Source organism: Vicugna pacos, chromosome 27, assembly GCF_048564905.1.
Source record: "Vicugna pacos chromosome 27, VicPac4, whole genome shotgun sequence".
Taxonomy (NCBI): Eukaryota; Metazoa; Chordata; class Mammalia; order Artiodactyla; family Camelidae; genus Vicugna; species Vicugna pacos.
The window spans coordinates 20,076,263-20,104,048 of record NC_133013.1 but is presented as its reverse complement, the minus strand read 5'-3'; the positions used below and the strand labels follow the sequence as shown (position 1 = coordinate 20,104,048).

The following is a 27,786-nucleotide window of genomic DNA, read 5'->3' as shown; positions in this document are numbered from 1 at the left end:
ACTTAGGGCCATTTATGATGATGATGGTGATGGTGATGACAGCAGCTGAGGGTATTAAAAGCACCAATCCACTTACCACTCCAGGGCACTGAGGCAGCAGCTGTGTTTTTGGTTTGTTTCTCCCATTTAGCAAATACCAATTTTTCTCTATTGTACTCACTCACACTTCCGAATATGAAAAGTTCATTAAAAGACAGCAGGGATGCCAGTCCAGTTCTTTGTCCTTAAAAGGTAGGTACTTTTTAATTTTGAACATTTTAATTTAAAATGAATGAAATTTAATTAATTCATCCAAAGTCCTCTTCATTGCTCCCACTAAAACATAAGGAGAATGTAGATGACATTTGAATTGGAACATACAACTTGACAGATTTTTAAAATAAAAAGCCTAAAGCCTAGAGAACTTTTTCTGAAAAAAAGAGTATTTCAAACTTAATAAGATTTGTCTTCATAAAAAGCCAAAAATAATTTTATTAAGGATATACACAGAAATACAATAGAAATCTTTCCAGTCACAAATAAAATAAGCATTAAGGGTAATGATAAACTTATAGATTCCCTCCCTAGCTATTTAGTCTCACCAAAAAAATTTAAATAAAAGCAATTTTTAAAACAGCAGTAAATAATATACTTTCCTTGGGAAAACATTTTTCAAACAACATTTTAAAATTTTGATGATTTATTTGCCTTTTATATTGAGGTTGATAATAAAGCATATTTATCTTATATGCAAAAAAATTTCTCCAATCTGTATTTGCTATTTTGAAATTTTTAATATGCACAGACCATATTCACTTTGGAATAGTTTCCTTTTCATGCTCACTCTTGTAGGAGCTCTACTGGAATTTTTCACACTCATTTAATATGCGCAAACAAAGTATTAAGATAGATGGCCAAGTTTATTCACAGATAACTCTGAATATATTTCTTTAAACAAACTTTCTGAACAACTTCAATTTTCCTTCAAAAAAAATCTACCCACACAATACCTATGATAGCTCACACATACAGTGCAGAGCAAGAATTTATTCTAAAATGTTCCTGTATGGGAAGAGAGTGAAATGGGACAAGATACCGACACCAGGATAACAGAAGTCAGTAATCTGGAAAGGAAGAACATAAAATAATGTTTTTATTCAACTTTTTCATCTGTCTTTGTTTTTATGAAGAACTCTGGTTTGTAGATACAGCGATAGGCCAAGAGCTGAGGAAGGACTCCATATGCTATGTTTAATGCTAAAAAAAGGATTTTCGCTTCTTCTGGGACTCTGTAGACATAAGCAGTTCTAGCATGAAGAGAAGCACCGATGTGAGAAAACTGAGCCTGTTGCATTAAAAAAAAAAAAAAGGGTAAGCATGAATTTTGTGTTCAGTTGGATGCACCTTGAGTTCTGAATGATTCATTCGGACCATGTTCCTGTGCCCTCAAAATCAGTACTTTCAAACAGTCCAGTCTTCAATATTTCACTGAATTTCGAGCCAGGCATGATATAACAGTTCAAATAAAATAAACCTTCTTTAGCATGTCTCTGTCATGCTAGCTGTTTTTTAACCCATCTAGTGCCCCCTACCAAACATTAGCGGCTCAATTTAACAGAAAAATCTGAATAAAATCTGTTTTTTCTGATTTGCATTCTGGAGATATCCTATATAAGGACTCAGTTGCGGCTCACAAAATGTGTTCCAGTAAAAATGAAGCAAATAGAGTTTAGACAGCTAAAATATTTTTAGCATAACTATTTAAAGAGAAGCACTGATGACCTCAGCTTCGTTTATCAATCTTTCACCTACTCCTTGGAGCAAAAACTCAAAGCCCTTCCTTATGTATTTTGTTTATTTGTTCATGTACTTGTTTTTTTATGCAACTTAAAAAAATATTAAGGGTTGTTTTGTAAGGTAAGATAGGTAGGAATTTGGTTGTTCTTTATAAAATGGCAAATGTACACGCAGACAGCTTTTTCAAATCAAATGATTATCTGTTTAGAAGTACGGCTCGTCAGCATAATCTGAGTTTACAAACAAAAAGGCAAGAGCTTCCCATTTGTACTTAAATATTTGTTCAGAACATACATTTGGAATGTGCTGGTTGGTCTTTTTTGATACTTTTCTTAAGCACAGGGGGAAATCTGTATTAGAAAAGGCTTCTGTGAAAGTATTTCCTCAGGATCCTTGTATCATTACAAAATGCAACCCTGGAGTCTGCATTTCTTATCTTACTGAAATTCAAGATATACATGAATAAAGGACTGGGAATCTAAGTGCAGTAAGTGGTGACTTCTTAGTTCATCAAGATTAAAGAAAGTAAAGAGACAAAAGATAACACTAATCTAAAGAAGGCACAGAAGTGACAAGAATGAAAAACTAAATAATTTGCTTTAAATACATAAAAGTTATCTTAAATTTCCTTCCATATAAATCAGTTTATTCTGCTAAGTGGTTAACAGATAAAAGTGTTACTTAGCACTTGACTTTACTATGGTAAGAAAAGGACAAGTTTTCATAAGCAGCGCGTGTATGGATTCTATCAGTGACAGACATTTCAACAAGTTACATTTTTCCGATTACTGATTCATTCTGTGGAGGTCTGGTAGTTTTGCTGCTCTCTGGAGATAGAAATCAAATTAGCGTGGTGTGTTGCCAAGGACCAACGCCAACGCAGGAACTGTCTGCATTGCGATCTGCGAGGCGCTGAGAGGGCTCTGCCCTCGAACACACCTCCCCCTGGGCAGATGCTCAGACAGAACCCAGCAGATGTTAAGCATTTCATCTCTGGGCTATGAAGACAAAACAGCTTGAGAGTAAAGGGCATTTGAGAGACTGCCCTGAGGAGCTGCTCTTGCTGACATTCTGGGAACGCTAGACAGGAACTTGGCCCTGTCACTGTTTTTCCCTAAGGCCTGTTTTGAATAAATATAAAACCAAACTTTTCCTTGACTAGAGGCCAGATTTGAACCCTGATCTTCAGAAATGTGCATTTGGTGCCTCTATCTTCATAGACACTTGTACATATCTCAAAAATCACCAAATTGGGGGAAATGCCAACCATAGTTTGAGGGAATAATATGAGCAACCATGCCTACTTGCATAAGGAAACCTGCTTAAAAAGTCTGATATCATAGGCTTTTTTCCTGCACTAATCAGTGCAGTTAATACCTCATTTTCACAAACAGCAAACTCATGGCAACATTAAAAAATGATCATGTCCTTAGATTAGATTGTAAGCCCACTGGGCAGGTACTGTGTCTGATGTGTTGTGTGGCACCTATCGCATTGTTAGAGCTCAATAAACATTCAACAGTAATGGTCTTGTGACTGTCACAATACAAAAAGGCTTCTACAAAGCATTTCTCTATTTTTATACCTATTTTAGTAGGCCTTTTTCTTCAGAATTATTTAACAAGGGGCAAAGATGATTACATTTCTAATCAAAAGAGGTACGTAATTGAGAGAAAAGGCCTGAGGCCAGTTTTCTGCATTTTCCAGTACTGCTCATAGTTCTAGTGGGTGCATTTATAGTGGCCTCACCTCCAGCTGAGTGAGCATCCAACCATAGCTTCCTCCCAGGGGCATATGATGTCCAGTTTTCAGGGTTCTGAAGTTTCAGAAAAGCCTCAGCCTCACTTGAGGAGGGTTCCCCTCCCAAGCACATAGCTGATAAGGGGCCAAACTATGTCTCCTGAGTGATGTCCCTACCAGTACATGAGGCCTCCTTATGACTGGGCTTGGAGAGCTCAGTGATGTGAAGTTGAACCCCTAATCATTTTTCTTCTATTTCACTCTAAATCATTTTGTCACCTTAAATTTAAATTAAGAAATTACTTTGATTTTTTCTTTTTTAAGAATGGATGATTGGGATGGAAAATGAGGCAATAAAAGCAAAGAAAAAGGTTAAATTTTAATAGCTCTGTTTTCTTCTAGAGACAATCTGGAAAGGATGACAAAAAAGCACAATCCTGGTTCCAGAAAGGAGAACTGAAAGTTTTATGTGTCCACATAAATACTATAGGCAGAAACTAATATGGAACTAATATTGGGACGGTAGCCAGACTATTTGGCTGATATGGTATAAATAGCTAACCAGAACCATGTTACCATTTCTTAGGGTTTTCTGAGCACCATAGTCTTGTGGTTAAGAACACTGAATCTGGAACCAGATCGACAGCATCAAATCCCGAAAACCAACAGTATGGCCTTGTGTTAGGTATGTAACCTCTTTGGCTTCCTCATCTGTAAAAGCAGGATAAAAACGGAGCCCACCTCATAGGATCGTTACACGGGTTCAGTGAGTTGATCTTTGTGACGTGCTTAGGACGATGCCAAGCACATGGGACTCTTTCTACAGATACAAAACCAGCTGAAATACTTGTTCATGATCTGACACTTTACTTGATTGAAAACCTGGGCCCTTTGTTTTTAGATTGTCTTGCTGACCTTTTGACAATTTCAAGACTGTCTCTACCAAATGTAAACTAAAGACTTTAAACCCAAACTCTAGTTTTAATACTAAATAAAGATGTTTAGTGATGAATCACACCAGAAGCAAATGACTAAAATGGGGTTTGCATTAGTATCCCAATTATCTGTGTTCTTCCTAAACCTTCATTTTCAGATATTTTTTAAATATCTTAAAAACAACTTTTAAAATGTGCTTCCCAGTAGAGTCAACTCTTTACAACCACAGTATCCACAGGTAAGCCTCCAGACCCTTTTGTGAGAAATTACATGGCACCTGCATGGTCAGGGAGGGGGAGAGGCGAGGCAGCACGTGGGCGGGGGCACTGCCCCTGCTCCCAGGGCTGCGGGGTGTTAATCGGGTGGCGTGGCAGGCTCTTGGCCGCACCTCTGTGAATCTGTCCCAGTGCTGTCTCCCAGTGTCTCTGCTTTCTAGGTGATTATACACAGTACGCCTGGCTACAGATTAGTGACTCTGAGCAGCATAAGGCATTTCTCCTCCAGACTCTTACTGGGAATCTTCTCACAACAACAACAGTAATAGCAACAAAGAGGCCCACAGCTGACTGTGTGCCAGGCACTGCTGTAACCCTTTATTTCTGTTACCTCATGTAATCCTCACAGCAGCTCTACAAGAAAGGTGTGTTACTCGTTCTTTACAGAAGAGGAAACTGAGGGTCAAAGAGGTGAAGTAACCGCGGTCACTGAACTAATCAGTGACAGGCTGAGATTTGAACCAGTCTGCCTCCAGAGCTCAGGGTCTTAACCATATTGACTGTATCCTTTAATTTTCAGTAACATTTTAGCAGACAGAAATTCATTTGATAGAAAATGCTAATGAGACCTAAACAGCTTGTAGTGTTTCTTCAAATTAGAGCCTTAGAGTGTTTCTTCAAATTGCAGCCTTAATCCTGTATTAAGGATTTTAAATGAAAAGACACTTGGGTTATGAAAAAGTCCCCAGTGGAACTTTTTGGTATAAAATGTATCCTGCTTTTATTGTATTTTATTTTTTGATTGATCTTTTGATTTCTGAAGGCAGCAGGTTTGGCAGATTCCTACATGGTCTGAAATCAGGGACCTAATAACTACTTAACGTGTTTTCCATTGACTTGTATGGCTCTAGAAGTTTTTCTTCTTATTAAATCAGGTTCTTGGGGGTTCACTAAATCTTCCAATAAAAGCAGATTTGATAAAGTTAGTGGGATCATGACTTCATAAAGCTTCTATATTAGGAATGGCAGTTTTAGCAAGCGAGGGGTGCTAGTCAAGGTTAGAGAGAGTGCTTTCTGTGATGAACGTGTCAGATATCCTCCCAAGATGAGAATTCATTTCATAAACAAGCATGCACTAAGCAGAAAGCAAATCACACAACTGGAACTCAATATTCTCATCGTACGCACTGTTTTGCTGCAGTATGATTGGGAACTTTTCCTTAGGCTAAACACTCTGAATAGGTAGATATTAAAGCCCAGCCAAGAACTATGAGACTGTCAGACACATAATTCTCAGATTACACCATTCTTCTGTTGGGTTGGAGAAACATCCTTCAGACATTTACAAGGTCTAGTCCATAGCCTCCGGCTAGCCTGTCAGATTGGGCAGTGATGGATAAGACCAAAGATTTCTGCAAGGCCTTGGCCTAGGTCTTCCTGCCTAGTTCTCCAGCTGTCTCCTGAGACTTGACCAGGTCCAATGCTTGGCCTCACTCTTACCAGCCTCCTAGCTGAGGACACTCAGTGTTCCTGCACCAGGGCCTGGCGCAGGGCAGACCACAGAACATGGCACGCAGAGGAAGCCAGGCTGTGCAGGCAACACGCACAGGTAGTGAGTACAAACGCTGAACAATCTAATCAAGGGACTGGTAAGAGTGGGGTAAGTGGGTGGCCCTCTGTTCTGGAGGACAAAGACTAAAGCAGGGGAACCAAGCCAAGAAAACAAAAGCCAAAGTTTACTCTACCCTCTGACCTGCTGCACACCAACATTTAAACGCTTCCTCCATCTTAAAATTTGTCTGGCCCACAAAGCCCTCAGCTCAGATGTCACTGTCTCCCACCCCAGTGACATGCCACATACAAAGTCTTATTCTGTGCTGTAGGACTCTATGCCACAGCTAATGTTTGCCTGAGGAGAGGGAAAGTACAATGGAGAATATGAGCTCTGGGGTCAGATGGGATTTTATATCCCTGTTCTGCCATTTAGTAACTTTGTGACCTTAGGGAAGTAACAACAGCCTTGAGCCTCAGTCTTCTTATCTTTTAAGTGAGGCTTTTAAGAAACTTGCAGAGATGATGCTATGTGTTCATCACAGTTTCTTCTGAGGTACCCAGGAAGACCACATTTATTAGCCTCCCTTGCAGTTGGGTTGGTACCAGGCCTGGCTCTTGAAAATATCCCACAGAATCTTTGCACAAGCAAGAAATGAAACTTTACTATGTTTAACTACTGAGTATTTGCTATTCCAGCAGAGCACATAGCCTATCCTTACACAAATAGGTAAGTAAAACATTTAGCATGATTTATCTTGCATGAAGTAAGGTGATGAGAGACTAATGTAATGGCAGTGGAGCTATAAAAAGAAAAGTGGTATAAAAAAAAAGTGGTGAATTTGAGAATTACTCTGAAGAGAGGACTACCCAGACCTAGTGATGGGCTGCATGTAGAGGGTAAGGGATTGGAAGGTATAATTACCCCCAGTTTTTGACCTGAACTGCTGGATGCCAGGAAGGGCCAGTTACAGAGATGGGAGAAATGGAAGAGAAGTTGTGGGGAGAACAAGAATCCTATTTTGGACATTAAATCTGAGATGCTGGTGAGACAATCCAAGTAAAAAGACTGAGTTTGGAATTACATATAGGAGTCTGGGAACAGTTTGAGTTAAAGAGAGAAAACTGGAAGTCATCAGTGTATAGTTGGTATTGAAAGATATGGAAATAAAGACCTAAAACCAAGGCCTAAGAAATAAGGTATTCAGAGGGTAATACCTGCAAAGAGGGTAAATACTAGTTCTCTTCCTTCCAATGTCCTTCAAGGAAAGGACAGAAACCATTACTTCTGGATACTGCATCAATTTTTTTTGTATTAATATTCTAATTCTGTAATTAAAAAGTACCTTAGCCTGGAAAGATTTAGCCCAGTGTACTAACGCTTAAGTACTGTAACTGTTTTTTCAACACTGTAAATTCCAGTGTCTTTTTGCCATCATCATTATTATACCATCAGTATAATTAACTGTATATGCCTAGAGTTTCTGGATGAACAGCATTTCTTATGCCTGTTTGGAAAGAGCAAGACAAAAATAATGATTTTAAAAGAGTTCATTTGTTTTTTATTTATAGTAAGAAAAAAAGCAAATTAATAATTGTCTTTTTTGTTTGTACGATCAATTTGTTTTGATAGTTATCTTCTAAAAATATACTTTGTATGATAATTTCATAGATAAATTCATTTCCAGTTCAATGAAGTAAGTACTCACTGAACACCTACTCTAGGCCAGAGGCTTGGCTAAGTAGCAGAGGGGAGGAATGAGATGACGGGCCCTGCTTCCCAGGAGCAGAACTTTTTAAAAACTAATTTCCCTGATTCTGTGTAGCATAATATGATGGAATTCTGAAGTCTTGAGTTTAGACAGACTAAAGGTAACAGTTCTTATTTCTCTTTTAGTAGCTGCAGTGTTCAGAGACTGGGAAATAGCACAGTAAAACAGCAGTGCCAGTTGCTGGGTATGTGACTGTGAAAAAAATCATTTAATCTTCCTGGGCCTCAGTTTCCTCATCTGTATAATTGGATGGCACACCGAACCAGGTAGTAATTGTGAGATTTAAATAATGCAGAAATGTCTTCTAAAGAACCATGAAGCAAAGGGGACAACATATCTAATAATGATTTCCTACCCTAAAACAGAGCAGAAATATTTTTCAGACACTCAACAGGGAAAGCCAAGTCCCCAGTAAACCTTCTTAACAGAGCATATTCTTAGTACCTGAGCTAGACCTCCAGCATGTATCAGTGTCATGTCAGGCATCCAGGAGCATCCAGGAACCACTAAGCCATAAAGTGCAATCACATAATAAGGGACCGAATAGAACAGATATGCCAGCATCTGTTTTGAACAGAGAAATAACATCATCAGCAAATTAATGGTTAACCTGGCCTGATGAAAAGCATGAGAAAAAAATCAACGTCTTCCTCAATTAACATTTTCACTTTTTAAAATATTAACTCCTGTTTCCTTTATGGTATCACATTTTCCCATTCCTAAAAAAAAGAGAAAATTAATTTTAGAAGGATCTTAGGCTTCATAACTACTTGACCTGTATTTTAGGATAAGCAGCAGGATCCTTTAGGTAGGGCTCTTGAAATTGCGTATATAATCGGCAGAGCTCAGCTGGGCAATCCAAAGCAATCTAAGAACAAAAATGAATTCATTATAAAGATAACAGTCACATCTGGTTCTTACGTTTGCTGATAAGGCTCAATGTGCCAGGTTTAGTCACAAGCTGCTTTGCTATTTACCAAAAACTATTTTAGAAGCTCATCAGTAAAAGAGAAAGAAAATTAAATATTCTACAGATTTACTCTAAAGAGATTAAGCAGAGGTTAAGAGTGGAGCAGGAAATGCAAACCAACGCTCTATTCTTGGGTACCTGCCGAGCACTCGGTTTCACCGTCTAGGTCTGGCTAACCAAAGCACAGCTTGCTTTAGATTACCAGTTTCACTTTTCCTGGGAATAACTAGCCAACTAGTCCCTGCAGGAAGAAAAGTACGTTTCTATACCAAATTCATCTTACTATGCTTTGCAAGACTCAAAAATAGCACCCTCTTCTCTCCAGGGCCTCACAGAGTATATGGCCTTTGGGGTAGTAAAGGCTAACGATCTGAAAGTGGGGTTGGGTCCTCTTGTCTGAAGCCACTTCCTGTGTCCACTTTGAAAGAGAGAAGAGCAGATTTAGTCACGGCAGCGTAGACTCTAGGCCACATAACAGAGTGTCTCCTTGGCACATCAGTGGGTCCCCTCTGAGTCACCTCCCTCAGATACCATTCCTCATGTCCTTAAATGTTGTCCCACCTAAATAGCATATATGAACCCATGTCAGGGGCAGAGTTGGTAAAAAATGGGCCCCAACCTAAAAGTCCCACCTACCAAGTGTGCACGCTCACTCATGCATGCATTTTTCTCACGTGCACGGGGCAGTGGAGATGGCTATGTGGGTATACAGTTGGGGCTCATTTTCATTGTTGCTGGGTTTTGTTCTTTTAACTCTGGGCATTACACCATACTAACCGAAAAACAGTTTCAGTGCTCTGTGGTCTGAGCAAAGCCTATGGCCCTGCTTTCTCCTTTACCTCCCTTCTCTGTGCCACGCCTATTGGCCAACTCTGCTCCAGGAGGTTACTGACAGTCCACAGAGACAGCTCTTCAGACAGCTGCTCGCCCTGCCTTGGCCTGCTACACAGGTCCCTTATAGCTGAAGGACCCCAAAATAATGAATCAGCTACATCAGCTTACACTTTCCACTCTGCCCTCCAACTACTGTGCAATGCCAGCAGCCTTAGAACAGTTAGTAATTGTCATTGAAGCCAAATATAATTAACCACGTAATTCTAGCTGCTCAAATTTAGTGCTACTGAGAATGAGTCATGAAACAGGCATTATGAAGGATTCTCGATCAATAAAGATCATAAGAGCAATCATTTATTGAGCACTTACTATGTGTAAGACCCTCTGCAAGTGTTTGATGCACCTTATCTTACTTAATCTTCAAACAATACTGTAAGGTAGGCACTATTATTGTACAGAGGAAGAAACTGAGGATCAAAGAGGTTAGGTGATTTTTGCAAGGCCACACAGCTAGTAGTTGGCCAGGAGTCTAACACCTTACTCTGGTAGCCTTTCCTCAATCCCATCTCCCTACTCCTGAGAACACCTGGATGCTCTATGCCATAGTTTGACTGGACTCTTAAGCTATCACTCTTACCAAAGATTTATTTAAATTTCAATCAGAAACATCAAAGGAACCAAAAAAAAAAAATGAGACTCTAATAGCTGATTTTTTAGGTGCCTTAAAATAAAGATAATTCTGGGTAGAGCTTGGTCTAAGGACCTGAAGAGGGCGGTATGAAGCGGCCCAGAAGGGACCACCCCTTTGGGAGGAGAGGTTTGAGGTGAGGGTAAAAGAGCATCAGGAAGCAGGTCCAGGCCACGAGGCTCTAATGGGAGGTATATTTTGTTAGTGTACTCGGAAGTCTGATTAAAATATATATATTCTTTTTTATGTTATTTTGATCTCTTAATCTTACCAAGCCTCTAAACAGGCAAAATCCAGTTGCCAGAAGGAGACACACAACCAACATTAAATCAAAGGGTCTTCTCAGCAGGTCCTTCGCTTGGACTTCTTGAATGACCTAAAATAAAAGTTGGTAACTAATGAGCAGACCCAAGGTATCAAAGAAGAATCTGGGATGCACTGAAACATAAGTACCATGGTGACGGATGGTAGGGAAATTTTGAAGATTCAAAACCACTAGTCATGTAACTTTAGGAAAATCACTTCTCCCCTCAAGTTTCAGTGTTTCCTCATTTCTGAGGTGAGGAGATTGGGGCAGGTGATCTTGAAGGCCCTTCTGGCTCTAAGGCCATATTTTTTGGGGAATAGCATTCTTATGATTATAAATGTAAAATACACTCATTTTAAAGCCATTAACCCATCATACCACTATTAATAGTTATTTCATTTTTCCAGTCATATATAGCTATATAGTTGAATATATATGTTATTATGTATGTATATATGATGTATAATCAACATTTATTTTTCACAAAATTAGGACTTAATGTATGAACAATTTTGCATTTGTTCTTCTGGCACCCAGTATCTACTGTTATAAGTACTTTCCCGTGTTATTAAAAATTCTCCTAAAACTTAGTATCATATGGAAGTGCTGTATCTTCCATTGCTGGACATTTCGGCTTCCTCACTGTTATACTTGATGTGATGATGAGCAACTTTATACATAAGTCTTTGACAGCATCTCCGATGATTTTCTTAGGACAGGGCCCTAGAAGTGGAATTATTAGGTTAAAGAGTTAAATTTGTTAAGGTTGATAACATTGCCAAATGGCTTTGCAGAGCAATTCTGAATATATGTTCCTATCCGCACTGTATGACAATGCCTATTTCTCCCCAGCCATCACTGTGTTTTAACATTAAAAAAATAATAATGATAAACAGCTCTGTGTGTCTTACAACATGAACAGTATTGACACACTGACATGGAGCCATCAAAATCAGTAGAGCGAGGACCAAGGCTATGGTGACTGTTTGCTTATTTTTTAACAACCACCTCATTCCTCAAAAGGATGTAAGGGAGTACCAGATGTCAATGTGCCAACCTGAGTTTACATAGCACGTGTCTAAATGTTTACAGATGAAGTGTTTGTAAATTAAAATGTATTTTAATGAATTCTATTGTAAGTCTTTTTATAAAACGAATAATTGTGTTCTGATTATCTCTAGTAACTCATTTTCATATGTCAGTTTTGCTTAAAGGATCTTGCTTAAGGATCTAATACCTATGAAAAGAAGAGAAACTTAGAAAGATGTCACTAGCTTAGAAACGAAGACTTAACAGAGTACCTGCCCAGCCAGCACTGTTTCACCTTGACCACCTTGGCTGTGAGTGGAAGGGAGGTATCTCAGAAGATGTTCTGTAGCCAGTCTCCCTGTGCCTGGATCTCTTGGTAATCAGACCCTGTGGCTGTGTGCGCTACCTGAAACAGCAGTATCTCTCCAGCCTCCCTCTGGTGCAGTGACACATTGATATTTCTGAAAGAGGTGCCCAAGTGTTCCAAACTCCAAGCCATTCATAGCCCCACACAAGCCTCACTCCACACACTAATGTGGAATCTGATGGGAAGAGCCAGTGTAACCTCTGACACAAGAAGTTCCAAAAAGTATGGCCTGGCCAATCCAAGCAGATCTGTTCACACAGAAACAGACCACTGTGGCCACCATAACTAAGGTGTGAACCAGCGCTGCAGAATCAACACAGTCACACTGACTGAATGCCCCAGATGCTCCAATCCCTGGAGGCATGGTTCAATTCAGTAGCCAGTGGGTGTGAGTGAGCCCTGTGAATTTGAGAACAGTTTACATTTAACTTAATAAAATCACCTTTGAGGGATAATTATAATTTTCTGATGGCTGATTATAGATTCTGAAACCAGCCCACACAGGAAGACAGGTATATGGTATGCTCAAGAAAAAAGCAGGGCAAATGCGTGTTCCATACTTCCCTATTTTAAAAGAGAGAAAGAGAAAGTCAAACAGTTATCAAAAATATATCCAAACACAAGTAACATTTAGGATACCTCCCCATCTCAAGTCATCTAAAATTTTGATATGGGTCAGACTATTTTTAATAAGACCAAAAACGTAGGTCAGTTTAAAATTATAAGGCATCTATTAACAGGTATACCCTATCTGCGGTACTTTAAAAGTAAGACTTAATAAAATACCCTGATTTCTTGCATGCATAAATAACCTCCTTCACATTAACTTTCTAGGATTTTAATTTTCAAGTACATTTATTGAGTTCCCATAGTGTGTCAAGAGTTATACACATACAGAGTTGTAAGAAATATTTGCACACTGAATGTAGCCACAAACCTACAATACTTACCCCACTAGATCCTTCTAAAAGTCAGGAATCACTGATATTAGATAGTCTAATTGTTAACTTCTGAAAATTGCTCCAGAGCATTTCTTAAAAGGTGAAATTAAGGAGGGGAAAAGGAGTAATTCTGCACAACAGCTTTTTGGTAAACTTGGAATTTCTTGGTTCTATCACAACCAAAATAGCTTCCCTATTTAAAGACAATTCCCATTGTTTCAGAAAAGGATAGTGAATTTTAAGATAAAGTTTCTTACCTACAATGTTTCCTGGCACAAAAACAACAATGCTCATAATAATAGATCCGACCCAATATAGGCCAATGGTTCTGTAACTTTCCCTGTAACAAAAAAAAAATCCTGACTTAGTGCACTTGTCATAGAATACTATTAGTAAAAAAATTAAATTTAAAAAGAATACTATTAGTGTAAGATGCTTCACAATATTATCTTTGTTCTAACTAGTAAAATACGTGTAAATCCACCTAGTAAATGAAAACATACTGAATTGAAAGTAATGAGTCAAATACAAGGAACCCTGGTGTTCAAGCTTCGTCTCCATACGTGATATGCTATAGAACCCTTTTTGTGTCCTTTTGAACAGGAAATTACACTTGCTACGCTGATCTGTTAAACCACAACATGGGCATCGCTGTCAGAGGAGTCCTGCATTTCACTATCATGTGTGAAACTCAGCATGAAAGAAAAAAGAAGGTTCAAAGAAGAAAGGAAATTGGATCCATATTTTAAATCACTGTAAGTATGAGTAGTAGGATGTTAAGTGGGCTTTCCCTGGGGCCACAGAATTTTAGCCAAAGCCCCAAAGATAATTAGAATAAGGGACCTATACCTCACCTTCTGGAAGAGCTGCTAGACACACCCCCCTAGTCTTAATAGGTAATGTTGACAAGTTCTTCCAACCCTGACACCCCACATCCCTAAGGGGCTATGAGAAACTCAAAAAGAGATTCTCAGAAGAGAAACAGAAGTAGAGAATACTGTGTGCTTCCTACCCTGCCCTACCCCCCAAACCAAATGCAGCAGGTCCCAAGAGGCTCGTTCACAGCAACCGGGATTGTCAGCAGGAGGACAGACCAGAATCTTCCTCCCAGCTGGATGCTAACTGAACCAGAGAAATGCTGGCCCAGTCCTGGCAGCAAGCCAAGCCCAAGCATTCTCGGGAATGCCTTATGTGTCCCCTGAAGCTTGGGAACATTCACTAAGACATGCACTGGTGTCATAGAGAAGCCCAGAAATTAGCTGGAACTGTCCTCGAGTGTGTGACTGGGGGCAGGGGAGGGGCACAGGATAGCTGAATTTCAACCTTGTGCAGGGCAGGAATGCATGACTTTCTCTTAACATGGAGCCAAGGGGAGGCCTGGGAAGGTAGCTGAGCTTGAGCCGTCTTTAAAGCATCCCACCCCAAAGGGTATGCCTTCTGGGTTACAGGGGCCCACCACCGTGCCATGTACCACCACGGGCAGGGGAGTCACACGATCTCAGCCTGAGAGCACTGCTCACTTCAGGGATCACTGCAATGCAGAGGTTCCTGTGGTAGGGGTCTCCAGAGACCCACACATGTGACCCACAAGACAGGGCCAGCATATCATAACAGAGGCTACCAGTACCTAGGAAAAGCAATTGTCTTGTAAGACTCTGCCCTTCCTTTAACCCCACGTCCATACACAAGTGTTCCCAGGGGAGCAGCTGCAGCATGAGCTGAGTGAAAGGATAGCTGATGTACCCCATCCTCAGTGCATGCCACTCAGCCTCAGGGCTATGCCCGAACTGGGGAGAAAGAGGGAGCTTTAAACTGAAAGGAGATTGAAGTTTTGAATGATAATGTGCTGGGCTTTAATTTCTAAAAATGAGACAGGCTGCTTTTATAAGAGAACATAATCAGAAAGTTAAGGGGTCTGCCTGAGTTGTCCATCATAGCAGAGGAGAAATTCAAACGGACATGTCAAAGGCAGTGATGCATGGAAGACAGAGCCATGTCCAACTTGTCTCCATACAGCTTATTCTCTTGTCCATGTGTACCTGTCTGCGTATTTGCCTCTATACATCCATTTTCCTTACACACCCGCCTCTCGATTGCCAAAGGGACAAAGGGACACCCACCAGGCAAAATGACTTACTCCCATGCTATGGCTGCCACCATCACCAGATACATCAGATAATGAGCAGAGCCATCCCAGTAGCAGATCATGTGCCCATATGCAGTGTTCAGATATGGTTCACCCTAAGGAAAGCATTAAAAAGAAGTCCACTTTAAATATGACTCAAACATTTCAACACAGAACACCTGACCTGTATTGCAAGTGAAATAAAACAGCAGAACTCACATGTTCGTCTGCTAAAATAAAACTATTCTTAATCCTTCACAATGACAAAATTGGTAGGAACAATGAAAATACTGGAGCTGCCAAAACTAGGATCTGCCTCAGGGTGGGATTAGAGAATGCCTGGCCTGGGCTAGGTCAACACAGGTGTGTACAGCAATGCAAAACAGAAGGCATTACAGGCAATCCTGGCTGTCTCACCGAGGCCAAGGCAGATCTGTGACTAAAGGTGTCTGGCTCTGGCCAGAGTAGGTGGTCAGGCAGACCCTGCTGATCAGAGCCACTGGCCGACCTTCAAAATTCATGCTGACCCCGTGGCTCACTGGGATGAGTGTAAGAAAGGTCCTACTTCCCCATCCCAGCCGTACCTCTTCCCCTGCCCCAGCACAACCCCTCATGCAGCCTTCCGGCAACACTATGGGAGGGTCACAACTGACTCCATTTCACAGATGAGGAAACAGAGGTTCTAAGAAGTTACCTGACCTGTCTAAGGTCACACAGATAATACCGAGCAGAAACTGTACTACCAAGAAGAGCTACACTTCTGAGAAATTTTTAATTTTATAAACACAGATTATATGATGAACTACATTTCCGTTTTCCAGGTGTTTACATTCCCAGGTGGCTACTAGAAAATCACTATCAAATTTGCCTGGGTTTTTAGTGTCAGTCTGGCTCCACCTCACTTTCCTGTCCTCTTTCTCCCACATTCGTGCTCTCCTGCCTTGTTTCAGATGTCTTCCTAAGATGCCTTAAGTCCTTTCTACAACAAGGAACAGATCAACCAGCCTGTCAATCAACCAGCCAAGCAGGGGATTCTCTGAAGCTTCGTGCTCCCCTGGGGCAAGGACTGCTCTGTCATCTTGCCTCATAAATCAAATCAAGTGCAAATCACAGAGGAGAGGGAAACAATACAGGGGTTGTACTTCAGTACTGATGCCTGGCCCACATCTTTTCTCTCAGACATGCTTTGATTGGATAAGATCATCCAAGTTCATGGCTTTAATCATTCATGCCTACACACTTGGCTTTTGAAGCCAGTGCTGGCCGCTCCTGATGGCTTGAGGTACATCTTCAACTAGATGCCCCTCACCTCCTTTAACTCATCTGCTTCTCCCCTCAACCGAGCCCCACCTGGCCTCTTCATTTTCATGGTGACACCGCTCAACTTACCCAGGTCAAAACCACAAGGCTGTTGTTCACTCCATTCTCTTTTGCAGTCTGTTGACAAGTCCTATCAACTTTTTCTCTATAACGTCAGCCCAGGCCACCCTCCCTCTTCGTCACAGCCTAGTTCAAGCCCTCCGTGCCCCTCACTGGACCACTGGGAAATGGTCTTCCTACCTCCCTCCTCTTCTTCAACTCACCACACTCCTGTCCTGGCCCTGACATGTCATTCTTCTGCTCAGAAACCTCTCAAAGCTGGTGGCAGCCTGCAAGACCAAGCTCCACCTCTTCTCTGACAGTCGGGTCCCCAGAGCCTGGTCCTACAGACCTTCCCACAGTTACACACCAGTCCCCCTCCTCACACCCTGTCTGCCCCACTGCTCACCACCCACCAGCTCAGCAACCTCCAGGCCTTCTCGGCAGCTGCTTCCTAAAACCTCCCCACTCTGGACTTGGTGGCCCTGCACATTCCGGGTTTTCCTTCTAACTGCCTGCCCCCTCACAGTCCACTTCAGAGCCTCCTTACCTTCTGGCCAAGGTCTCCAAAGATCCCCCCTTGGCCTTCTTCTCTCTGCCCTCTCCTCTCAGAACATCAGATACCAACTGTATCTGGTTAGTCCCCACATCTCTCTCCCCTGAGCTCAACACCTGGAAAGCCCTGCCAGCTAGGACACCTGCCAGGATGTCCCTTTCAGTCCCACCTGAAACTCCACATGTCCCCAGATGAACTCAGCATCATCCCTGCAAACCCGCACCCCAGGCTGGCAGTGGGGAGACACATGCTGTTTCTCATCTCTAAGCCTGTGCTGTCCCCTCTCCTTGGAATGCCCTCCACTGCCTAGTCTATCTGGAAAACGTTTATCATTCACTGATACTGCCATCTTTAAAAAAGGCTAAGGCAGTGTCACCATCTCGCTGAGGCCTCCTCTGAGTGCTCCCAGAGTCATTTCTTCCTCAGTGTACTCTGCCTGGTGTGAGTCTCCGTCCCTGCACCTCGGACAGTGCCATCTCCCTGCCATGTGAGACAGTGAGCTCCTGGAGGCAGAAAGCAGGACTTGTGACCCCACAGTCTGCTTTGCCAAATGTCTGTGAAACTGAATTTCTCCTGTTGTCCCTCTCTGATTTGATAACACCAGCACTGTGCCAAAAATAGGAATCAGGATGTCCTCTTGGACTTTACACCCCATTCACCCCCGCTCCCAACTCGTGCCGAGTCCTGCCCATTCCAGCCACTCAGATTCTCTGAAGTTCGTCCCTCCTGTCAACATCCCATGCTGGGCCTCCTTCCAGGCCATCTTCATGCCTTTGCTGGCCCTGCAAAAGCCTCCTCACTGGTGTCCCAGCTCATGGCACTGACCCCTCCCTTCAAGCCCGTCCTTCCCAGTGCTGACTGCATTGTTCCCCGACTTAAAATCCTCCCTCACACGCGGGACAAAATGCACACTCCCTTAGCTTGCACAGTAACTCCCCCGTTATCTGCAACACAGATGAAGGCTACACTTTCAGCTCTGCTCCTTATTTCCTGTGTGACCTTGAGTAAGTTACTTAACTTCTCTGGGGCTGGATTTATCACATCACAAAAGAAGGAAGAAGGACTAACTCTGTCAGGTTCCAAGTAGATCTATAATGCTGTGACGGGGGCAGGGGTAAGGGTTCATCATCACAATCAAATGGCTTTATTAACTGCCTCAGTGTTTGGCACTTCACACATTTAAGACTGACTTGGGCTTTCTTAGAGAGTAATGTCTTTATAACGACAGACACACAAATACTAAATTCATTTAAAGTTCCCCATTTATATTAAATACAAGGAAAGGAGAAAGGTGGTGGTTGAGGTGTGAGGAAGGCGTTCACTGTAAGACGGAATGTGGAAGAGAACTGCCTGCCATGGTCTGAGCTAACTTTCTGCTTCACTTCCGTGTGAGTGAGTACGTGGGCTGCGTCTTTGGCAGTGAATGAAACACTGCGTGTCATACCTGCTTACACTAACCGAAAGGGCTCCCATCTCTGAGCACTGCTGTCTGGGTGGCCAGCCCTTTGGTTTAAGGCTCATCATGGCTAAGCCATCTCGTACCTCTCGCAAGTAGTGGGTCATGAACCCGTCGATGATCCCATCCTGCTCCAGTCCTATGATGAGGTTCACCACGCTGGTAAATCCAAAAACTGCGTACACTAGGGCGAAGAAAGCAGTCGTTCAGATAGCTGCAGTGCAGATGCCTAAGAGCTTGGCGTTCACCAGTAACGACTTCTTTTAATGTTTTCCACAGAAGACGCTGTGGACGAGTCAACGTGTCAACGCGGAGTGACAGGATGTAGCTCCTGTGCACACGGCTGGATCTCTGCCTGTGTCAGGGTCTCCCCATCACTGCCGAGGGGACACTGGAAAGGGGTGCAAATGATGAAGTCACCCACTAACGCCCCCCCCAGAGGATTCTACCAGGCTGCCCCACCTGTCCTCCACTCCCTACAAGTGGCCCCCAGGGCCACACTTGCATCCCACCTTGGGGGCAGGAACAAAACCATTAACAAGTGACCAAGGAAGCACAGAGGTGACCACCAGTTTTAAAATAATGACTCAGGAGAGATCACTCATCTCGGTGATTACCAAGCAGTCTGACTCACAGCATGTCCACTGCGCTTGTCCTGTGCCACACTGGGGAGCCTAAAGACAGACAGACAGTAGCTGATGTGCAAGTGGCAATGGCTTTGAGAAGAAAGGCCAGTAATTTAAAAAGTGGATACAAGATGGTATAATTGAATATTAAAGAAGGAAAGCCATAGCATCTTAAAAAATCTCACTAAAGTTGTGAGACTAAATGGGCTTAAAACTACAGCAACAAACAGCTAAGGACTAACACTTTCTAAACAGTGAATGATCAAATTTAGTGCATGGCAGTTTGTCAATAAAGCTGCATCTTCAAGTTGTAATAAATTGGTGTCAAATGATGTGGTGGGCATGGACAGTAGAAAAATCTGATGGTGAATAAAGATATGAAAAAAGAAACAGAGTGGGGAAGGTTACTTCACAGAGAAGAGAAGCTGGCCGTGCCCAGAGTCTACAGCCAGGAGTGCAGCATTTGCACTTTCCCCAGAGGGAGCAAAAGGCCCAGGCATACCCTGCCCTGCAGACCTCCTCCCTGTGCCTCCTCTGTGCAGGCCCTTGGTCCAGATCTCATCAACAGTGATCAGACATCAGGTGTCTCCCAGAAGAGGAAGCATTCAGCACACGATCATTTAACCGTTATACCAACGATGGCTGATGCCGACAGGAGTGTCAAACCCTGGGTCAGAGATGACTGGGACAGTCTCTGCCATCCAGTGGGCCGGAGTCTGGCCTGGAGCCTGGCCCTGAGGCTGCAGTGACAGAGATGAGGACAGAGGGCTGAGGGCGCAGGAGCAAGGGTCCTCAAGCCTGACGAATTGGGAGAGACATGAGCAGAGCTAAGCGTGGGCTCCATGGAATGGGGAGGGAGAGGAGGGAAGACAGCAGAGGAGACCAGTCTGCAAAGGTGGGCTGGAGTGGGGCCAGAAGAAGGACATGGGCCTTGAACTCAGACAGGCCCAGCTCATCTACCGAACGGCTGTCAAGTCTTAGGTAAGTTACATCATTTCTCTAAGCTTCAGAGTTTTTTTTTACATGCAAATTGGGAGAAATCAGTTCCTTGCAATTCTTCTCCCCTCCTCTACCTTTGCCAAAATCCACCATGGGCAGAGAATTTTCCCGGAGACGCTGACAATGGGCTCGGTGAAATGACTTGCTTTGGCCAGTGGAATGTGTGTGGAGCCACAGTGGCCAGCTCCAAGTTAACGCCTTAAGTGGCATGGCTCTTTTCCCACTAGTCCCTCTTGTGCCTCTGTATCTGCCATGAAAAAGGCATGCTCTGGGAAGCTGCTGGTCCAGGAACAGGAGACACATGGAACAGCTCTAAGTCAGATCCACAGCCTAAAGTGGAGCAGCCCCAGCCCACCTGCAGACCCTTGAGCAAGGAGAATAAATTGCTTATAGCCAATTCATGGAAGCAACCTAAGTGTCCAACAACAGATGACTGGATAAAGAGGATGTGGTATGTTACACAATGGAATACTACTCAGCCATGAAAAAGAAGGAAATCCTGCCATTTGCAACATGGATGAACCTTAAGGGCATTACACTAAGTAAGTCAGAGATAGACAAATACTGTATGCTCTCACTTATACAGGAAATCTAAAAAAGCTGAATTCATAGAAACAGAGTAGATTGGTAGTTGCCAGGAGCTGGAGGAGTAGGGGAAATGGGGAGATTATTGGTACATTTGGTATAACAAACGTCTGGTTATAAGATGAAATTTGGGGGATCTAATGTACATCAGGGTGACTACAGTTAACAAATACTTGTGTACTGAAAAGTTGCTAAGAGAGCAGATCTAAAATGTTCTCACCACACACACACAAAATGGTAATTCTGTGAGGCAAAAGACCTTAAGGTGAATAACCTTATTGTAATCATTTCACAATATATAGCAAATCATCACTTATACACCTTAAACTTACACTCAATTATATCTTAGTAAAGCTGGGGAAAGAAAGAAAAATAAATGTTTGTTCCTGTAGGACACTGAATGTGGGGGGTGGCGCTGTTTGCAGAAACTAGAGGAATAAAACATCCAGCTAAGTTCCTGGCAGGGGAAAATCTCGAAGGGGAAAATCTGCTCTGCCTGAAGCAGTATGGTACAAGCAAGAGCTTGGGTTCGGGGTCACTGCCGTCTCGCTACTGTGTGATCTTGACCACGTTTCTTAGTGCCTCCGAGCCAGATTCTTCATCTGTACAGGGAAGATGTTTGTTGTGAGAATTAAATAAGATGATACTGCTAACATGCTCGGAGTCATATAAGGCACATCCTAGGTGCTCCATCAGTGGTGTTTTTATTTATTTAAGGTACAAGTGTATTTGCCAGTCAAGGTCCTAAGTATTTTACAAATAGTATCTTATTTAATGTTTGTACCAACCCTCCATGGTTAAGTACTGTTATTTTCCTCATTATACAAATGTGCAGGCTGAGGCACGTCCAGCTAAGTTCCACACTACGTGGAGGGGGCTGTAAGCAGCAGATTGAAGCCAGGAAGGGGCTCACACAAGAGTCGAGGTCAGAAGTCTGAGCATGGCTGGGTGTGGGGGCCAGGAACGGAGGGGCATCCTGCCTGGCCCTGGCAGTGACCTTCCTTCCACCAGGATCCTGGCTGGGAGAGGGTGGGGGCCACCGCCTGGGAGAGACATGGGCTTGGAGGCAAACGGAAATAGTCCTACCCTTCCTGCCACTTTACCAGTGTGCTCAGAGTATTCACCACCGCAGAGGAAAAGATACGGAGGCCCAGTGTCGTGCGGCTTCCCTCCCACAGAGACGTACCATAGAATAGAGGGTCCCGGGGCGGCTTTCTTTTGACGAGGGCACGAGCCAGCAGGGCTACCAGGAGCAGGATGAGGGCAGCAGCCCCTACAACTGTCCAGGAACTGCAACGACCAGAACAGGGAGGTGGTCACTTATCAAAATAAACACATTGGTGCATGGAATTTCCTGGCTACTGAACACACTCTCTCCCAGCTCTGCCTCTGCCTTATGCCTCAAGCTGTGGAGTTAATGACGTTTGTCTGCAGCACTTGGGCCCCTCTGGGCCACCCCTGTGACTTTCAGGGACCAGAGCTACCAGGTCCTCGCTCTCCCGTCATCCTGCTCGCCTGTGAGAACGAGGTATCTGAGCACCCTCTGCCGCTGTCCTCCCACATCTGCCCATCCGCTTCTCCAAGGCCTGTTCACCGTGGCCAACAGGCCTAACCACTGAATCTGCCTCCTCCCTCAGGGCAGCTGGAAACCCTCAGACGGAGCTCCAGGGAACACACAGGAGTCACAATTACACACACCTTCCAGGAGGACAAGGAAGAAAGGCCAAAGGCCGGTGTATACTCAAAGGGGCCAGAAGATGAGGCCAATCCAAGGAGGGAAGAGTCTGAACCAGGCCAGACCAGAGGCCAGAATGCAGCCAGCCCCCCACACCCAGGAAGCCAGGCCAGCATCCAACCCCACACCCAGGAAGCCAAGGTGAGGCTAGGTTGAACACAGTTCCTGGACTGTCTCCTGGGAAGGGGCATGGCACCAAGGAGACCAGGGGACCCAAGTCCCTCCTCAGTGGGACCCAAGTCCATCCTCAGTGGGACAGCACTAGGGCCCAAGGCTTGGTGGAGTCAGCAGTCAAGAGACTGGATTCTAGTACCTACTCTGCCACTGCACAACTGAGTGACCTTAGGAAATTCATGTCACTTCATCATCTGTTTCTTAATTTTAAAAAATATTGAGGAAAAATGTATCACAGCCCCCTATGTGTCAGTCACTATGGATGAAAAAGAGGGGTCCCTGTCTACATAGAGGAACCCATCTCAATGGACTCAGATGTCGCACCCGGCAGGGGAGGTCACCTCCAGTCCTACAGAGACATTCTCTCTCTTAGTCCTCCACACCAACAGGGCATCCAGTTCCAGACAAAGCACCACCTGGCCCACTCCCATGGCCTGCTACACTAGGCCATGCTACACTGTCAACAGGCCTTGACAGCTGCCACAAGCCCACCTCCTCAGCCAAGACCCCTCCATACCACCACAGCCACACATGAGGACTTTTGGATAACCTTTGCCATGTGCCCCTGGGACTTCAGGAAAGTACCCTTCTCGGTCACAGATTTCTCAGCCCACCAACACCTACCCATAGCTGAAGGACAGACTCATGCTGAAGTTCACTCCACACACTTACAGCTGGAGCAGATGCTAAGCGTCGGTCAGAAATCTGCCCGCAATGTCAGATCAGGTCAGTCAGGAAGTGATCCATCCAACCTGTAGGTAGTGGGGCCCCAAGGGGACTGGCCACAGGCCCTCTCCCCAGCACCTGGCCCCAGCCCCCACTCAGGGTTAGGGCGGGGCTCTAGGCACCACCAGCAGCTAGATTGCCAAGTGCCACCCTAGACCTACAGAAGCAGAATACTTCAAGGGTGGGGCATGGGACTCTGCAAATTTTTCATGATACCTGGGTGAGTATGACACAGAAAGTCTGCCTGGGGACTAAGGTGTACAAGAATTGATGGAAGAATGAGGGAGGAAAGGAAAGGGAGACGAAAGGGAGGAGAAATGGATGGGTGGATGATGAATGATGGATGAATGGATAGATGGTGGATGAAAGGATGACAAATGATGGATGATGGTGGATGGATGGATGGATGGACAGATGGATGGGTGGACGGCATAGTTCTGTGATAAGAATGAGGATGACCAGTGTCCAGGTAGACTGGACTGAAATAGGTTTCTACTGGTGCACACCAGTGGATGCTCTAGCCTCCTCCTATAGAGATGAGCCAAGGGAGGAGACGATGGAAGAGAAAGCTGATGTGAGTCAGGAACGCGATGCTGGGCTGAAGCATCCTGTGAAGAGGGAAAAGGTTAGGTGTGCCATGTAAGCTGACAGGCATTTTAATCACAGCTTGAGGCAGGAAGGGGCCAGGAGACAACCCCTATGCCTGCTCCTACCAAGGAGCAGGACCATTACACAGCTGGCACTCTTCTGGGCTATGAGAAAGCAGTGTAAATTGGTTCACAGTGTCCTCTCACACTCTCCACCTCTAGGGGAGGAGCAAAGAATGAAGAGAAACTGGGGCAGCAGATCATCTGTGTCCTTCGGTGACATCCAACTGCAGGAATTGCTCGGAACAGGAAGAAATGGATCCAGCAGGGACTCAGGGGTGACGAGGAGGGGTAAGTGCTGCAACTAACTCAAGAGTGGAAAAGTTGTTAGTCTTGGAACGTGTGTGTGTTGGGATAACTAATGCCCTTCCATGTACAGACAGCTACTGGCAGGGGTCGGGTATATGAGCAGTGTGTGTGTGTGTGTGTAACAGAGATCCCAACCCTTTCCTGATTCCTCAACTTAATTTGCTTTTTCTGTGTTTCAGGCTTTTGTAAAAGGTCTGGTGGTGGGAAAAAGCTTCAACTAAGTCAAACTTAATTGGATGCCTACTATCTACAAGGCCCTGTGCTGGGCAGGACAATACCAAGGTGAGCTATGGCCTAGGAAGTAGGTCCTGACCACAGGGAAGTAACTCTTGTGGGAAAAGCACAACCCAAGAGGGCTCAGAGGGGAGAGAGATCACATCTGTTTGGAGGGAGGGTCTGGAAAAGAAAAAGGTGGCATTTTACTCTGGGCCAGAAAGTTCAGGCACGGCATCAACAGTCAGAGACAGGGAGGAAGGTGTATCCTAGTCAGAGGGAATAGTGTGAACAACGGCAAGGAGGCAGGGAAGTTGAGGAGTGTCCAAGGGGCACAGAACAGTGCAATGCGCCTATAGCACCAGCATGGTGGGCTGGGCTTGAGGGCGGAGGCAGGAATGTGCAGGACACTGGGACAAGGGAACTCCCACGGAGACTTTGGTCTGGGTCAGAGAGGGTCAGTGCCAATGAGAACAGGAAAGAGGAAACAGATGCTAGCCCAGCCCTGGACTTACAGGAAAGGGGACAGTGGGAGGATGGGAGGGAAGGAGTGGAGAAAGAAGGAGTCAAAGGTTACTGGGATTTTAACCTGCAGGACAGGAAGAATGGTTGGAACTAATTTTTCAAAACTCTGTAGGGCTTAGCAATGTGCTCCGTAATACACAGCAGTACATAATTGCGTGTGTATTCGGTAAATGCCATCACCATCCTTCCAGTGGCTGAGGCCAAAATCCCAGAGTCATCCTCAAATCCTCTTCATGCCATGCAATCCTTCAGTAAGCTTTGCTGCCCTCCCTCCCAAATATCCCTGCACTCAGCCACATTTTTCTCCCTGGACTGCTCCCTGTTCCCCAACCTGGAAAGCTCTGTCCTCAGATCTTCCTGTGGCTACCTCCTACAGCTCATGGCACTTCCTCCAAGAAGCTTCCTTGACCACCAGTACCTCTTCCCAGTCACTCACGTTGCCCCATTTTATTTTTAATGTCTATCTCAACATATGCCTCCCCAGTCTCTTCTGGCTTATTCATAGCTATTTCCCCAACACTTGGAACAGTGCCACGCAGAGAGTGTGTACTCGATAAATATTTGTCGAACTGCCCATAATGCCAAGAGGACAGGGTCCTCCGTGCACTACATTCACATACACATGACATCTGCTGCCCAGAGGTGCTTCTTCCGGAAGTTTTGCCCTGAGACTGGGTCAGACAAAAGGCAGTCACTGCCTGTGCCTAGGGAGCACTCAGTATGGATGGGTGCTGTCTGGATAAGGCTGTTAGCAAGTGGTGGCCCCAGCAGCGAGAGAGAAGGAAGTCACCACCCGGTGGGCAGACACTTCTCTGCTGCCTGAGGGTCTGGAGAGGTTTTGCGGCGTACAAACTGATGCAATTTCCTTAGCACCAACTGCTGTGGGTAACATAACAGGTTACTTCCTCCTCCCTGCAGACAGCAAGGAACACCAGCAGGCACGGAGTCCTGGCACCCTTCCCACTGCCCGAGCAGGCCTGCCATTGCTTGGCCAGGGATCCCTCACAGAGGAGAGGCAGAGCTTTGAACCAAACCCATATGCGTCCTCCTTCAGCCCCACCCATTTCCTTAGCATGGAACTGCCCCTGCTTCTCTGCCCTGCTCCCCATCCTACGCTACACTGCGCCCTTCATGGTCTTTTTGGATCCTGACAATAGGACGCAAATAGAGGCCATTTGACAGGCCAGAAAACTGAGGCCAGTCCCTACGGTTAGTGCCAAAGCCAGGCCTAGAACTCAGGTCTTTGCCTGTTGGTTCTGGGCTATTTCTGCTAGTCATTCACAACAGTTTCTAAAATTAATAAGAAATGACAAGTATGTGTGTGTCCATACATGGAAACGTTCCTGCGAAATGTGAAACGAACAAGGCTCGGCCCCAGATAATGTGGCCGGGCTCCTAGCTGTCGGTGTGTGCACCGTCCCCACCCCTGCCCCTGGGCCCTTCAAGGGCAGGGGCATTGCTTTATTGACCTCTGTAACCCCAGATACCTGGCAAGGTGCTGGGGCGGAGAGGGTGCCTGGCACTTGGCCCCAGAATTGAGCCAAATGTCAAGGATGGCAGTCTGAGCCAGGACCCTGGCCCGCGCGACTCCGAGCGCCTCCCCTCCTCCTGCCGGCGGGCGAACCTCTGCCCGGCAGTTTTCGGCTCAGCCCCATCAGAAAAGTTGCTGGGGCTCCTGCCGCGCTGACCCCCGCCGCGAGCGCCCACTCACTCGTGCTGGGCCGCCAGGTGGTTGAAGACGTAGGTGACCGGGATGGCAGAGAGAGACAGCACGAAGACCCCGGTGGCCGCCGAGGCACTCATCGCCGCCGCCGCGCCGCGCCTCTTGCCCTTCACGCATCCCGCGCGGGCGCCCCGCCCCAGCTTCCGGCAGCGCCCGCGCCCCTCAGTCGTGCCCTTCGAGGCGCCCCGCGCCGCGCCGCGCCGCGCCCCGCCCCGCGCGTCCCCCGCGCCCTCCGCGCCGCGCCCTCAGCAGCGCCCCCTCGGCGCGTCAGCCCGCCGCCGCCGCCGCTGCCGCCGCCGCCGGGTGCGCAGGGCCGCGGCGCAGTCCCGGGAGGCGCCCTCGCGATCCTCCCGCCCAGGGGCGCTGGGGCTCCGCTGCGAGCGCGGGGCGGCGCCGAGGAGCGGCGACAGCCCGCTGCCCAGGGACAGGTGTCTCCGGAGATGCGCACTCTGCGGGAAGACGGCGGCCCGGGGGCAGGCGCGGAGCACCGGCACTGGGCGCAGCCGGGAGCTTGTCATCGACGACCTGGAGAGGCGCTGGGCCGACCTGCGGGTCAGCAGAGGGTGGAGCCAGACCCGGGGTGTCAGAGCGGGAAGGGCCCGCGAGATCATCCACGTGGGAAACCCTCGGCCTGGGGACGGGAAGGAATAAATGATCTTGAAGCCTTGGAAGCTCTCCGCTGGAGCAGCCAACAGCCGGCAGCAAGCAGGGCTCCTGCGCTGAATCCAAATCCCACTTCAAACCCCTCTGCTCACTCCCAGCTGTTGACCTTGGTCAAGTTACTTAACCTCTGTTTTTTCCCTTCTCTACCAAATGGGGATAGCCCATGTTAGTGTGATTGCGGGATTTAATAAGTTAATAGGCACGAAGTGCTTCCCTGCACTGTTCAGCACACTGTTACA

General features: G+C 45.4%; 1 protein-coding gene across 5 annotated transcripts; it reads right to left on the bottom strand.

Annotated features, from left to right (window-relative positions):
* Positions 1-217: 217 nt before the first annotated feature.
* Positions 218-27,395, bottom strand: TM6SF1 (transmembrane 6 superfamily member 1). 5 transcript variants are annotated; one of them, XM_006198404.4, is made up of 10 exons: positions 26,873-27,387; positions 22,019-22,122; positions 18,709-18,806; positions 15,264-15,367; positions 13,384-13,466; positions 12,628-12,749; positions 10,754-10,858; positions 8,766-8,858; positions 8,435-8,554; positions 218-1,324 (listed from the first exon to the last, which is right to left on the bottom strand). In XM_006198404.4, the coding sequence occupies exons 1-10, from the start codon at positions 26,962-26,964 to the stop codon at positions 1,133-1,135; spliced, it is 1,113 nt and encodes a 370-aa protein (XP_006198466.3). In that variant the 5' UTR covers positions 26,965-27,387; the 3' UTR covers positions 218-1,132. The 5 variants fall into 5 exon arrangements, with proteins under 5 accessions (XP_006198466.3, XP_072806983.1, XP_031547657.2 ...); XM_072950882.1 differs by lacking the exon at positions 8,766-8,858 and having other exon boundaries at positions 884-1,324; positions 26,873-27,390; XM_031691797.2 differs by lacking the exon at positions 22,019-22,122 and having other exon boundaries at positions 884-1,324; positions 26,873-27,388.
* Positions 27,396-27,786: the final 391 nt, after the last annotated feature.

Excerpts from the sequence above, each read along its gene's own strand:
- TM6SF1 (XM_006198404.4), bottom strand. The coding sequence starts at position 26,964 with ATGAGTGCCTCGGCGGCCACCGGGGTCTTCGTGCTGTCTCTCTCTGCC. Across the intron at positions 12,750-13,383 it reads TGTGCCAGGAAACATTGTAG|GGAAGTATGGAACACGCATT; the intron begins GTAAGAAACTTT and ends CTTTTAAAATAG. Across the intron at positions 10,859-12,627 it reads ATTATAATTATCCCTCAAAG|GTCATTCAAGAAGTCCAAGC; the intron begins GTGATTTTATTA and ends CTTTTATTTTAG.